We start from the raw sequence: 13,038 nt of genomic DNA, 5'->3' as shown, positions 1-13,038 counted from the left end.
GAGATCTCGAACCTGCTCCCAGACTTAAACAAATCGGGGTGCTCAGTGGCTCATGTTGGAAAGGAAGAGTTCATTCCCAAGTCCCATTGACTAAGCTCAGACACTGAACCCTAAAGCAATGATATCTGGGCCTGCAGCCTCCACAGCCTCATGCAATAATCATTAATTATTGCTCTTAACAATGGCTGATGTTGAGGGAACACTACTTGATCACTGAAACGTTGAAAATGCAGCTGGTGATTTTCTGATTTTAGGAAAGCACAGTTTAAAATAACCTTTTGTCACTTTGGCCGCATTTACCAGAAAGCGAATAAAGATCATCACTTCCTTGTGAGGGGCTAAGCCTTTGCGGTAATCCAGTTGGAGCTGTTTGTATTTGATCCACATTGCTGACTCAGGTGAATCAGAAAGTGGCACAAGTGACTGTAGTCAGGCTCCACAGGGAAGGAAGGAGCTGAGTTGAAGGGTCTTGCAAACTTGCAGATCTTTTCTGAATATTGCACAAACTTCTGTAGCTATGCTAAACAGGATAAAACTGTTCTAGATTTTTCTCCTCCTGCTGAATTTTGCCTCCAGTTCAACTAGAAGTTGGGCTGTCCTTCACCTTGAAAGAAAAGTCAATTTTCTGCGCACTGCACAACATTAGCATGCCTGAGGCTTTCAGTTATATTTCTGAAGGGTGAAACAGTCAGAAGTCAGACTAATATGATTCCAAAAATTCAGACATCAAATTCTAATGAATTCTTCCAGTTCCTGAGATTGCAGGGTCCTTTACCCCAATTAAAATATTTAAGAAATTAGGACATTCTTCATCTTCGTTTGTATGGCATTTTTGGATTACAACATTCAAAGATTAATATCTAAATTTGATAACCATTCGACTGTTTCAGGGTGAGCTGCATGGATTAATTTTAGATCACCATTACATGGTCTATTTGGGCAATTGCCCACAATGTGTTGCACCGTCTGAAAAATCTCACCACCGTTGCAACCCAGATTTTTTTTAAGGACGTTATTTTAGAGCGGGAATGACTTCCCTCTGATGCCTTTGAAAGTAAGGTACACTAAAGCAATGTAGCCTGAGAAGGAACGGTGACTGGAACATCAGGAATTACTCTCTACTGTTTTATTATTTAAGGTGCCACAGACTCTCCCCTTTCCATGTGCAAAGTCCCTGCAGAGTTTTGAGCAGGACAGATGTTGCTACATGGGGACATTGGTGTGCAGTTAGTTAACAAGGGTGTGAATCTGCAGTTTGCTAGTGGCTGGACACCACCTGCCAGCATGTGCGCTCCTCATAGACCCCCTTTCTAGGACGTGCTTTATGCCACTTTCAGAGTGGAGTAAGTTACTCTCCACTTAGTGCTCAGGAGGAGTAGCCGCCTGCCTAGAAGCAAGTTCTCATAAGCACTGCTGCAGAAATGTAGGAGGATGAATACAGATGGAGGAAAATCTAAGCTGAGGGCCTGATCCTGCATATCTTGACTAGCATAAGTAACCTTTCTTTTTTCCAAAAAGACTGAAATGAGATAGGAGAGCATGTCAGACCAACCAGCCTCCAAGAGAGGCACGGCTACAACCATCACATTCCTTTCCTGTTTAACACCGGGTTTGAGCTAGCAGAGGATTTTGGACTAATAACTGACTACATAAGACAAATGTCTAAAAATCCAGGATGAAATCCTGAATGCCTTAATCACTTCTGCATTGAATTTGTTACGTGAGGAAAGACAGCCAAGTCTAGTGGCTCCCCAAGCATTAAAGCATGGCAGCCATGTACTAGAAACAAGGAGGGACTCCAGGATAAAAAGAATCAAGGGCCCGAACGTGAAAGGCGAGTAAACTGTAAGTAGAAACAAGACACACCGATGGCTACGCTTCATGTTTTCCTCCCTTTTGTGATACCTAATGCTTTTGTGTCTGAAGATCTCAAAGTTGTATATGCACGCATTCAAACTTTAGCCCTGCTTTGGCGGCAGATGCTATTATGCATATTCTCCAGGTAGGTGAAGTGAGGCACAGTGTGGTAGGAACTTTTCTACGGTCACTGGTAGAATATCTGCAAGGCGTGACTTCCCATCTCGAGCTATAACCCCCACACAGCATCCTCTCCCACAGCATATTGCATTCTTAGGTTTGGAGAATTAAGCCAATGGTCACTTCTATATATATAATGCAGTGGAAAATTGGCTCCATCAGTGGGATCATCCTCCTGGGCATATAGAATAATGACTCTGCACACCGACAAAATATTTCCAATGCATTTCATGGGACGGCGAATAAAAATTCTCTCCCCCCCACCCAAGTGTAAGAGTTCAAGCCGACCTGAGTACCCATGAAAAAGAAGAAATATGTCATCTTCTGAATTGATGGCCCTTTTACAATAGAAGACAAACAGCAGCCACTAAATCGTAATGTGCTGGAGAGACGGTGTCTGAGAAGATTTTACTGAGGTGCCTCAGGAGTTAGTACACAGTTCAGTGTCTGCTTTTCATATTGCGGGGCTTTCTCTAGCACCAAGAACCTTGGTTTCTATGCACTTACAGGCTACCATTAATATTTTAACTTTTGGCATCATTCACAGGTGTCCCGATTAATAGTGAGCTCTCCGTACCGAACAAGAACAGAACACAGGATGGGGAGGCGAACGCCTTCATGACCTGGTTTTGTGCTCAGCCTAAAATGCCAGATGCTACCAACTAATCATTTGCAGCCTCCCAGTTGGTTCAGATTCTTCTGGTTCTGCTTCTGTTCTGGTAAGCTGCTTAATTTATGAAGGGAACAGATTTATAGGTGGTGAATGCCATTGAAATGCAGAGCAGGTTATACTAGTCATACTGCTGTTGATTGTACAGTAAAAATTTTGCTAACTAGAGTTACAAAAAGAGGGGATATTTTTAGGGGCAAATTAAAAAAAACCCATGAGTATGTTGTTGCTTCTCTGCACTCTAAATAACATGGATCTATAACTGTATGAGCATATTTCCTGAGCTGAGTAATTGTTCTGAGGCGCAGCAACAAAGCGTTTGGATCCATGTGGGATTATGTGATGATAGGGAGCATAGTGAACTTTCTCTTTTCACGGGAGATAATAATGCATGACTTACTCATTGATCATACTTCCATGCCTGCCTGTTTGGCTATGGAACAAACCTTGATTAAGATTTTCAGAGCTGACGCAGTGCATCTCCCATTGAAAATAGCAGGACCTGTGTGGCTGCATTCCTTGCCTGGCTTTACAAATCACCCCCTAGAGAAATATGGTACAAGGCACATGACTCAAAAAGCTGCACAAACTCTATACTGATTTGCAGGGTTGTGGATCATTACTTGGAATGCAATGTCCCTTTTTTTTTTTCTATAAGAGAAATAAAGAAATATAACGGTTGCAGAAAGAAATATAAAAGTCCTACACTTTGAAACCCGCCGCCCTCCATTGAAATCCATGACACATCTGGCTATCTGGGCACACCGTGGAGAATGATCCCTGAGTTCATTCAGACTGGAAGTCCTATCAGAGTCCTTCTGTTTCTGCATTTCACACCAGCAATACCAGAGCTCTTGGAGTTCAGGAAGACAATGAATAAGTGCTACTCACTCTCCAGGTGGGATCTGCTGGCTAGGTGGTGATCCTTCGTTTTTCTGTTAGTTGGATCTCTTCAGCTCTGCGAGCCTGACAGGTGAATGACCTCTAAGGATCTCCTGCTTGTGTGGTTGTGTGTCCTGCCTCCCTCTGCCAGCAGGACACTGAACACTGTAAGAACAGAAACTGTTTTAAATACTGCTCTCCACTGTAGCCCTGGACTTCTACCTGTTGAGTCTTCTTAAAGAAATATCCTCCAAAGAGGCATGCAGGTGGGGACATCTCATGTGACTGTGGGTCAGCCAATCTGCCTTTTCATTTTGCTGTCATGTTGCCTGTTTGCCTGTTTACACTGGCACTTACTTTCTGATTGTATTTCCAAGCGTCCAGTGATGGCAAGGCAGCTGCTAGCAGGATGAGATTGCTCAAGGGCAAGGCTGTGACCATGCCTCTCCTGACTTCCACCATCAGGGAAGGAATCTGGGGGGCCGTTCTGAGCTGGGTTTAAGGCCTTGCTTTGGGAGCTCACCTGGGCCACCCATACAGAAGAGTCCTGCCTTCTCCTTTCGTCCAGGTCATGGCTCCCACAGCCATATGTAGGGGGCCGGCAGCAAGAAAGTGCTACTTGCAGGAGTCTCCAGAAGTTCCCCACAGACTTTTGGATGGAGCTCTGCCCAGAGGTGACCAAGTGCACGGTGCAGGCCTCTTTTCTCAACTTGAAGCTGCTCAACTGCATGGAAAACCCAAAAAATACAGTATTTTTTTTCCTTGTTGAGTTCCCAAAGTGTTGTTAACTGTCACAGATGGGCAGGAAGGGATGAAGGGAAGCAGAGGTGTCCACTAGACAGTCTCCCTTTGGGAGATGCCTTACCTGATGAACATCTGAGGTTCCCAGATCCAAAAATGGGTCCCGATGAGGTTCAGTCCCAGTCTTACTGATGCAGTTAATGCCAGCGGGACTCCCCGGGAGATGGGTCAGACCAGTGCTTCTGTCCCCTTTCTCCCAGTCCCAGGAGAGCAGCTCGCAGCCTGCTGCAGCATGAGACTTGCAATGGCGCACGTGTCTCCTGCTGTGTACAAACTGGGGGATGATTATTTTTTGATTAAACAGTAAATTCACGGCAAAATGGAGCTGGGGAAAGATGGCATCTGCGCAGAGGCAGGCTGAACGTAGCAAATGTTTCTAACAGAAACAACAGAAGTGGGGGTGTGAAAACCCTGAAACATTCTGCTTTGTTTCCTAAATGTCAAAATCTTTTTCCTTTCGGCATTGCCTAATAGAATCTTTTTGCTTTGAAATGGCTACTTTTTCTTAAAATTGAAAGACAGAAGGGTTTGATAACTCCCAAACAGAAGGAAAATATTTCGTTTTGAGGAACATTATTGGTTGACCAAAAATGGTTAGTATTCCCCCCTCCTAAAACCCCCCAAACCCAAAACATTTCTGTTTTGACCTGAACCAGTGTTCTTTCCAGTCGATTCCCCCCCCCCCCACCCTGTTAATCATGTAACTAAAAAAGCAATTCATTGCCCAGCCTTGGATGTTTTCCTGTGCAGAAGCAAGGAAGGTGAAGTCCTGGCTTGACCAGTCATGGGATATATCATTAGACTGATTTTTACCTAACATCACGGCAGTTGTCACCCGCACAGCTCCAATCCTTCTGTGTGTATATGTGTGCATGGGAGGTGGTGGCTCTGAGCCTGCAGGGATAAGCATTTTTTGCCTCTGAAGTCATGATGGTACGGTGCAGCAATGAGCAGCGCTATTAATAGGGCAGCCCCAGACCAAAAACTGTGAAGTGAAATCAGACTGCAACAGGAGATGGGGAAGAAGAGAGCAGGGGGAGCCACAATACATGCGCCACAGCCGTGGCAGCTCGGGATTTCATACGAAGATGAGGAAGTTAAGAGATCGTGGGACGAGTATTTGGTGCTCACGCTGGGTAGTTGGTCTTGTTGGTCGGCTCTCGGTGCTTTATCGCCTCTCAGCTCAGTACGGAGGGAATTAGGAAAGTTCAGCTTGCTTTACAGCTGCTGCTGTTCTTTGCAAACCAATGTCATTCTGCTTTTTTTCCACCCACACAGACCAGCTGGCAGAACTTGGGGCCTTCCAGCACAAGCAGGCAGGGGCGGATCCTGTATGGCGCCGAGCACACTGACAGCGTGTCCCAAAAGACAAATAACAAATGAGCCCTGCTGCCGTCTTTACCAAAGTGCCCCCATTGCTGCCCCGCCGGGGAAGGAGGCGTCAAGTAAAGATCCCATGCTGAGTCCAGTGAGACCAGACACCCAGCTGCACAGCAGACTAAGGCCAATGAAGCCCTTGGTGAGGGATCAGACATTAAATTGCTTCATCCATAGATTAATGATGCAAAAACCATTTTAGCAGTTCATTTAAAAAGCCTTGCTTCCACGAAGTCCCAGGCAAAACGTTGTCCTGATATAGCTCAGTTACTCGCTCCAGACAAGAGGAGTGCATTTTATATATGTCTGCATATTTCTGTATACTTGGTCCCCCCCACCCCCCCAGACACTGGGTGATAGAAGCACCTTAGTTTCAGTTCTGCAAGCCCAGCTCCACGCAGCTTCCTACGGCAGACATCTGCAACTGGGTTAATTCTTGCATGTAACGTGTGTGAAAATCTCAGCTCTTCAGAGAGAGAACAATTGTGAGGTGCCACACCAAGGGCATTTGCCCATTTATCTGGAGCCCTGTAGTCCTCTCTTTACCGGCAGAACAAATGCAGATAACAGCATTAATGTTACCTCTGCTTCCCTGCTAGCACGTCTCAGCAAAGACCTGGAGGGGAACATCAATGGGGCGATCTTTTTTCTAACCTTCAAAACACCTTTAATGTATTTCTCATGTGAGAAGAGCTGCATTTTGTCAGTTAATGAAAAAAATGTTCACAGTTCTTTGAAGTACTCCATTTTCAGGGCGTTTTGTCTCTTTCTGCAGCTGTTTCTTGGTAATAAGATGGCATGAAAGAAAATTCCCTCTCTGCAACTTGAAAAGACAAATGGTTCTGGCTTTTAACGTACCAGGATACATCACTTTACAGCTCTGTTCTAACGCAGCCAAGCATTTGTAAGTTTTGACACTGACATTTTTGGACCCGTGCAATCCAGGAGGCCAGATTGAATGGATGATTATTGTGATCCCTCTAGACCTTAAAGTCTATGACTATATTAATTAGCTGTGGTGAAGAACGGATCAAGCTGAAAGACACATGAAGGTGCCTTTAGCTCAAGACCTAAATGGTGGTGCACGCTTGTCAGCGGTGCACACACCTGTAGCTTCATTTGAGGACCAGACTGCTTCTGCCTGGAGTGTAGACTAAAAGTCTTAACAGAATCCCATTTTGGGAAACTTCTCCTGCCAGGAGGGGTACCAGTTGTATTATTTGGGAGGCTGTTGGGTCTCAGTCCTGTTGAAGTGGAGAAGGGAAAAGCCCTTCCCCGTGGATCAGACACCATCCTACCTGCCATACAGTAGGGTTGTACCTGCAAGGAACAGCCTAGCCCTCACTGTAAGGTTAATCTATTTCCTAGGCAGTAGCTTGCAGCAGATTAGACCCATCAGGATCCATGTGTTGGGCCTTGGAGAGGTAGCAGAGTCCTCCGTAGCACCGGCCAGGCCGTTCCCAAGCAGCCTTGCCCTCCTGGATCTTGCAGCATGCTTGCACTCCCACGTGTCACTCTAAAAATTAGTTTGTTCAAGGAGCGTGAGTGATTTAATAGTTTGCAACCAGCAGCAATTTGGCCTTTAGTGGGGAGGGAGGTGCACTACAGGGCCCGAGAAACCTCAGTGCAGGAAACCAACCCAGGGAGGCCTGTGAGTATCTTGCACAGCCATGTGACAACACTTTGGTATGAGGGACTCTCCTCTACACCTGTTTCCTGAAACTACTTGCCCTCCTCCCCGCACTTCCCACTTCTAAAATCTCCAGTGAAGGCGAGCCATTGTCTCTGGCCCCAGTGGAATTTCACCAATATATTTGCATGTTTTAACAGACAAGGAAATGTCTTCCTGCCAAGACGCAGGCGTCCAAAGCACTTTGGCATCTCCAGAGCACAAACAACCCCCAGCGAGTGGCTCTCCGTGCACAGCCCAGCCTGCAGCATGGCCCGGCAGCAGCTCGGCCCTCGCCTGCGTCTGAGCTAGGCGGTTTGAAATCACGCCGTGAAACTTGGGGGAACTGAGCGCGGGACATGAATGAAAACCAAGGTCTCTTATTTAGGTCTCCGGAAACTCGAGTGCCTTTGAGATGCCGAACCTCTGATCTGGTTTCTGTTTTGCCCAAAAAACAAGGTGGATGAGGATTTCGAAACACCAAAGCCACCCCTTAGGTTTTGCCTAATGCTAAGGCAAATAAACAGCGTTTCACCTGCTGGCGCACTCAGGTTTGCCACCTACACACAATATTTATAGGTAACGTGCCCCATGGATACATCCGTGTTCTCCATGCCGTCCCCTAGCCATAGCCTTCAACTGCAAGTGTTCTGCCTTCCTTTGAAGAGAGACGTGCCACACAACAAAAGTTACCTCTGGAAAGATTTGGCTATAGCACTTTGCTTTATTCTTTTTTTTAACAAACACTTCTCCTATAAATGACACTTATCAGCTCAAGATTCATCTATTATACAAAAGCACAGTTATCATGATGTATTAAATGAAATGCAGTCTTTTGAAATGGAAATAAGCTTAAGAAGTCTGCTGTGCAGTATGCAATGTCATGTGTATATATATTTTTAAGTTGGCTACTTGGCTTATGTATGCTAGCCTCGGAAAGGAAGGGAGCCCTGATTGTTCTCCCTTGAGTCTTGATAGATGCAGTTGAGAAAACAACATTTCTTTTTTCATAGGACACCTGAAACAAAAGAGAGAGAGCAAAATGTCACTATTCCCTGGCATTGTTTCTGGCTAACATATTTTTTAGTGTTGCATTTCCAGGCACCTAACATAAGCCACTTTCAGGGGTGCCTGTTTTCAGAAAGTACTGAGCAGTTGTCCTCAGGCCTTGTCCAGGTGTCTTACTATGGGCCCCCCAAAATCAGTAGGTAGCTCTAAAAAGAAACAAAAAAACCCTCTTTTCACTTTCTAGATTCCTGAAAAGCTGTGAAATACTGTTACTTTTATGATCACATTTTCTTTCCCCAGAGTCATAGTTATAAAGAGAAGCTTTTTTGAAGACCTAAATATTAGATAAAATAGACACCCCTTTTTAAGACATAAGATTTTATCCTGAACAAATGTCCTGAACCTGTAAGGTTTTATTCAAGGCTATTCTACTCTGTGCAGGATATTCCAGATCTCAGACATTATGACCAAAATTAAGCGTGGCTTTCTCCTCTGGGAGCCTATACTAAATTTTCAAATCTTTTGTTTCATTGCCTAATTGTCATTAAATGTTATAGCACCTATTTTCATGGACCCCTTAGACCTAGTCTGCGGACCCCCAGGGGTCCAGAGACCACACATTGAAAACCACTGGTTTGCACCATTGGAGAGAATAAGTTTGTAACATTCTGCAGACGGGACACTGAATGCCATCACATTTTTCAAATGCACAGTAAGTTTTCATGTGTTTTGGTTGCATCTCAAAGTTGAGGCATAAACTTCACTGAGATCAAATGCCTCAAACCAACAGTTCTTTAAAATATTTCAGTTTGCTCAGCTGTTTCCTTGGCAAGCCTACACCCAAGGCTATGAATATTCCAAGAAAACCCTGTGTTTGTTTCATGTTGCTGGAAAAACAGGGAATTGCACGTGACCTATTATCTCAGTAGTTGTGCAGAATATTCTGCACTCAAAACAAGAGCAAAAGGAATGATTGCAATGCAATAAATAAGAATTGCTTATTTGTCATATTGCCATATTGGAATAGGTCACAAGCAATCAAATATTATTAAAATGACTGGAGCAGGAAGTGAGATAAATCGGAAGCTTTGAAAGAGCACAATATAACCCAGTGCAACAATAAACGTGCAAACTGAACAAGGGGCCTCCAATTCTGTTGAAATCCATGAGCCAAAGTCACTTCACAAGGCCAGGAAAGGAGAGAGCAGATTTTTCATTCAGGTCCTGAAACTATAATCCTGGATAAGCACTGCAAAGCTGATATCTGCTCTGTGCGGCTATTGATTAGGTCTTATATATGAGCAAACCAATATCAGATATAAAACATAATCCTGCACACCCACGGCATGCAACTACATTCCTCCAGTTCTGTGCAGAGAATTTGCCGTCCAATACATTTCACATATATAATATATGGATGAAGGGGGAAAGCCACATATTAGTATGAGAGCTCCTCTGCTACCTACAGTGATAGGGAAATCCTAAAATATCCAGCTAGCTACTAAAGTTGGGACTTTCACAAAAGTCAAAGGACATTCATTCAGCCCCGGCTGAATTAATGGGAGTTGAGTTCTTTATGGTCCTTCTTAAAAAAACAAAACAGAAAGCAAAAAGCAAAACCCCCAAACCTCAGGTGATGGATAGATTCTGGGGAGATGACTTAAAAAAAAATATATCAATACCCGAATGAGGAGCTGGGAAAATGCAACGTTTTCATGGCTCCCAATCACTAGAGCTGGTTAAAAAAAAGGGGGAAAGAGAGAGAAATTCAAATGCTTGAACTTTTCAACGACAGTTTGCAACCGAACAGTTTGCTGGGTTTTGTTCAATGTATTTGCGCCGTGTTGGAAAATGCTTGAAATGTGGATGTTTCCCCAGTAACTTCACTGAATTATTTTGCACATGAAAAATACCTCTATTTTTTATTGGTGCACTTGACCCTCCAGTGACTGAGCCTTTATTTATTATTTATACAAATTCTTCTAACTTGGGGGGTGAATACGGGGTATAAACCTACTTTTTTGAAGGCTCAGCTTCCGCTTGGTTGTTTGCACGTTATCCTCTGTCATATTCTTTTGAAGGTCCTTTAAGTCAATTAAGATGGGGGCAGTTTCAGGGTTCCTCCCGGCCTGACTGGTGTTTCCTAAAAGAAAGATACAACTTAGGGCCTGTTCCAAAATCTGCTGACGTCCATACAGAGATGCCCACTGATGTCAGCAGCCGTGGGTTTAGGCCTAGAGCTGCTGCTGATATATAAAGCTGGGATCTCTCTTCCAGACATTGTATTAATTAACATTCGCTCCCTCGCTCTGTCTCTAAATTCCCAATAAATATTATTGTTCCACAATAAGAGCTAGCCACAGGTTCAGGGCATGGAGTTGCCCACACCCCCGGTAAAGAAAATCAGTGCTTAATTGTGATTATTCTGGTCAATCTTTGTACCATCAGGGCTGAAGCTGCTATGGCATCGATCTGTAAGAGAGCAATGGTTTGGTCCCGATTGCGCACTGCTGTTCGATGGGAGCATATTCAGCCTCGAAGGAGTGCAGCATCAAACGCTCATGCTCCGAGTTTCCCAAGCAAAATGGAACCATAAAACTGTTATGATTTTTCAACATGCAAAGAGTGAATGGTCTTTAAGTGTAAATGATGTGTATGTGTTAGATTTATGACCAGAAAGGACGATACCAGGGGGCCTCTGAGAGAACTCACGCTGGAGGTTTCTTCTCCAGCAGCCTACACAAAACTCACTACAAAGTGGCCGCTCATCTCTGGAAACATGGTGGCTCGTCAGAGTTTTAAAAGTAGAGCATGTGGAAAACACCCCAAGCCACCCCCAGGGTGTTGCCCGTTAGACTTACTCTTCTTTTGCAGCTTTACTTTAATAAGGACAGCAATGCCAGCAAGAAGCAGCAGCACCAGGAGAGCTGGTAACACAGCTGAAAGGAACGGTGAGCCGCTTGATGAACTGCAAAGATAAACCGTAAGCGTTACGTGGGACTTTGTGCCATGTAGGAGGCACATAAAGCACTTGACGAAGGCTTGGTTTTTACATGGAAGAATGTTAAAAAAAAGGGTCATAAACTTTCTTTCCCAATGCAAGAACTGTCAACAAAGTCAAGCTGAGAGTAAATCATTCGATCTAGGTTTTGATCACGAGGAAGTAATTTCTGTAGTGACTTAGTACTGTGCCCTACTCCAGGGGATTTATAGTGCTTGGTTGAATTGCCCCCTTAAAAATTGAAACGGGTTCCTCCCAGTTTCCGGGCTGGGTTACTGCTCGGTCTACCTAGGTTTGCGTGCCATTCCCATCTCCGTGCTGGTGGAGTGCCTTCTTGCAAAACCCCGTAGGGGCCATCAAGCTGGAAGTGCCCAGAGTTGCAGATCCCCAGGGCATACACTGGGCTTGCTACTACCTAGAAAGCTGGCTCCTTATTAGATAGCAACTTAATGCTTGTTTTGTAATGGGCAACGCTTGTCTCTGCTGCCTGGGGTTCAAGGAAGGAACAGGTCTGAGGGATATGGCTGTACTAGTTATTAGTGTTTGTAGGCAGGGTGGTCTCCCTAGCATATGCCGGTGTGCCAGAGCTCTTTACTGACAGGCATGTAAAGCACAGGAAGGATCATTTCCCCTGCTGCAGTGCTGCAGCCACATCTGGTGTGGTGCGATGCAACAGCAGCCCATGGCAATGCTACGTAACCATTTAGGGGAGGAAGCGAAGAAGAATACTGCACTCGGTTTAAAGCATACAGGAAGGTAGGGAGGCAGGATCTCAGCCCGGTCCCTGGAGTTAGCAATTCTGCTCCTGTAGTAAAGTGACATAAGGTCATTACTGACAAAAATTACGTAAATCTTCCAAAGGCCTGGCCTATTCGGGCTCACCCCTCAGCCTCGGGGGTAAGGATTACTGACTTGCGGCAGAGAAGGTAGTATGGTGGCTATTGAATCGCCAGCATCACATCCTGCAGTGCTCATGTGTCCTGAGAGATTGTCTTTCCCAGGCTTGAGCACGAGGACACATGGCTTGCTATACGAGATCAGCGGGCAGCGCTACTTCTCGCCCTGCATCTGACCTGCCACAACAGCCAGCACCAGCTAGTTCAGAAGAAAGCATAAGAATGGCTCCAAAGGCAAATACGGATCATTTGACCTGCTATTTCTTCTCTTGCTTACTAATATATAGATTGGATTCAGTCCTGTAGCAATAGAGCTGGTATCCCTTACAAATATTGTGAGCATCAGCCATTGGTACTCCAGGGGTTTCTTTATCTCATAAAGATGTCCCTTCCCTTTGGCCTCAGCTTCTGCTCCCGGCAGTGAGTTTCACGGGGTGATTATACCTGGGGCGAGAGAATATTTCCTGCTCCCAATTCTGAACTTGCCACCTTTTTAATCACTGCCGACATCCCCTTGTTCTCATCCTCGGAGACTGGACAAGTGAAGTTTCTGATCTATCTAGTCATCTTTGTGCAAATGATATATGCCTGCCTCTGACTTGTCTCTTTTCTCATCCTGCATAGTTTATGAGAGAGGATTGCAGTGATTGCAGAATTAGATGGGAATTAGCCTTCCTTCCCTGGGTACCAGAAGATT

General features: G+C 44.9%; 1 protein-coding gene and 1 long non-coding RNA gene across 2 annotated transcripts in view; both read right to left on the bottom strand.

Annotated features, from left to right (window-relative positions):
- The window catches only part of PIGR (polymeric immunoglobulin receptor), a 37,342-nt gene that overhangs the window by 18,368 nt on the left and 5,936 nt on the right, over positions 1-13,038 (bottom strand). The window contains exons 7-9 of the mRNA XM_090026326.1: positions 11,306-11,412; positions 10,462-10,587; positions 10,127-10,179 (exon numbers count right to left, since the gene is read on the bottom strand). Of these exons, the coding sequence (XP_089882452.1) occupies positions 10,127-10,179; positions 10,462-10,587; positions 11,306-11,412 (286 nt within the window). The remainder of the gene's footprint in view (positions 1-10,126; positions 10,180-10,461; positions 10,588-11,305; positions 11,413-13,038) is intronic.
- LOC149853693 (uncharacterized) lies at positions 4,134-5,249 on the bottom strand. The gene is made up of 3 exons (XR_016438940.1): positions 5,204-5,249; positions 4,455-4,664; positions 4,134-4,313 (listed from the first exon to the last, which is right to left on the bottom strand). It is a non-coding gene; the product is annotated as an uncharacterized LOC149853693 (long non-coding RNA).

Source organism: Crocodylus siamensis, chromosome 13, assembly GCF_052110815.1.
Source record: "Crocodylus siamensis isolate JL-2025a chromosome 13, ASM5211081v1, whole genome shotgun sequence".
In the NCBI taxonomy this organism is placed as follows: Eukaryota; Metazoa; Chordata; order Crocodylia; family Crocodylidae; genus Crocodylus; species Crocodylus siamensis.
Note: the sequence above shows the minus strand (reverse complement) of the source record. Positions and strands in the feature narration are given on the sequence as shown.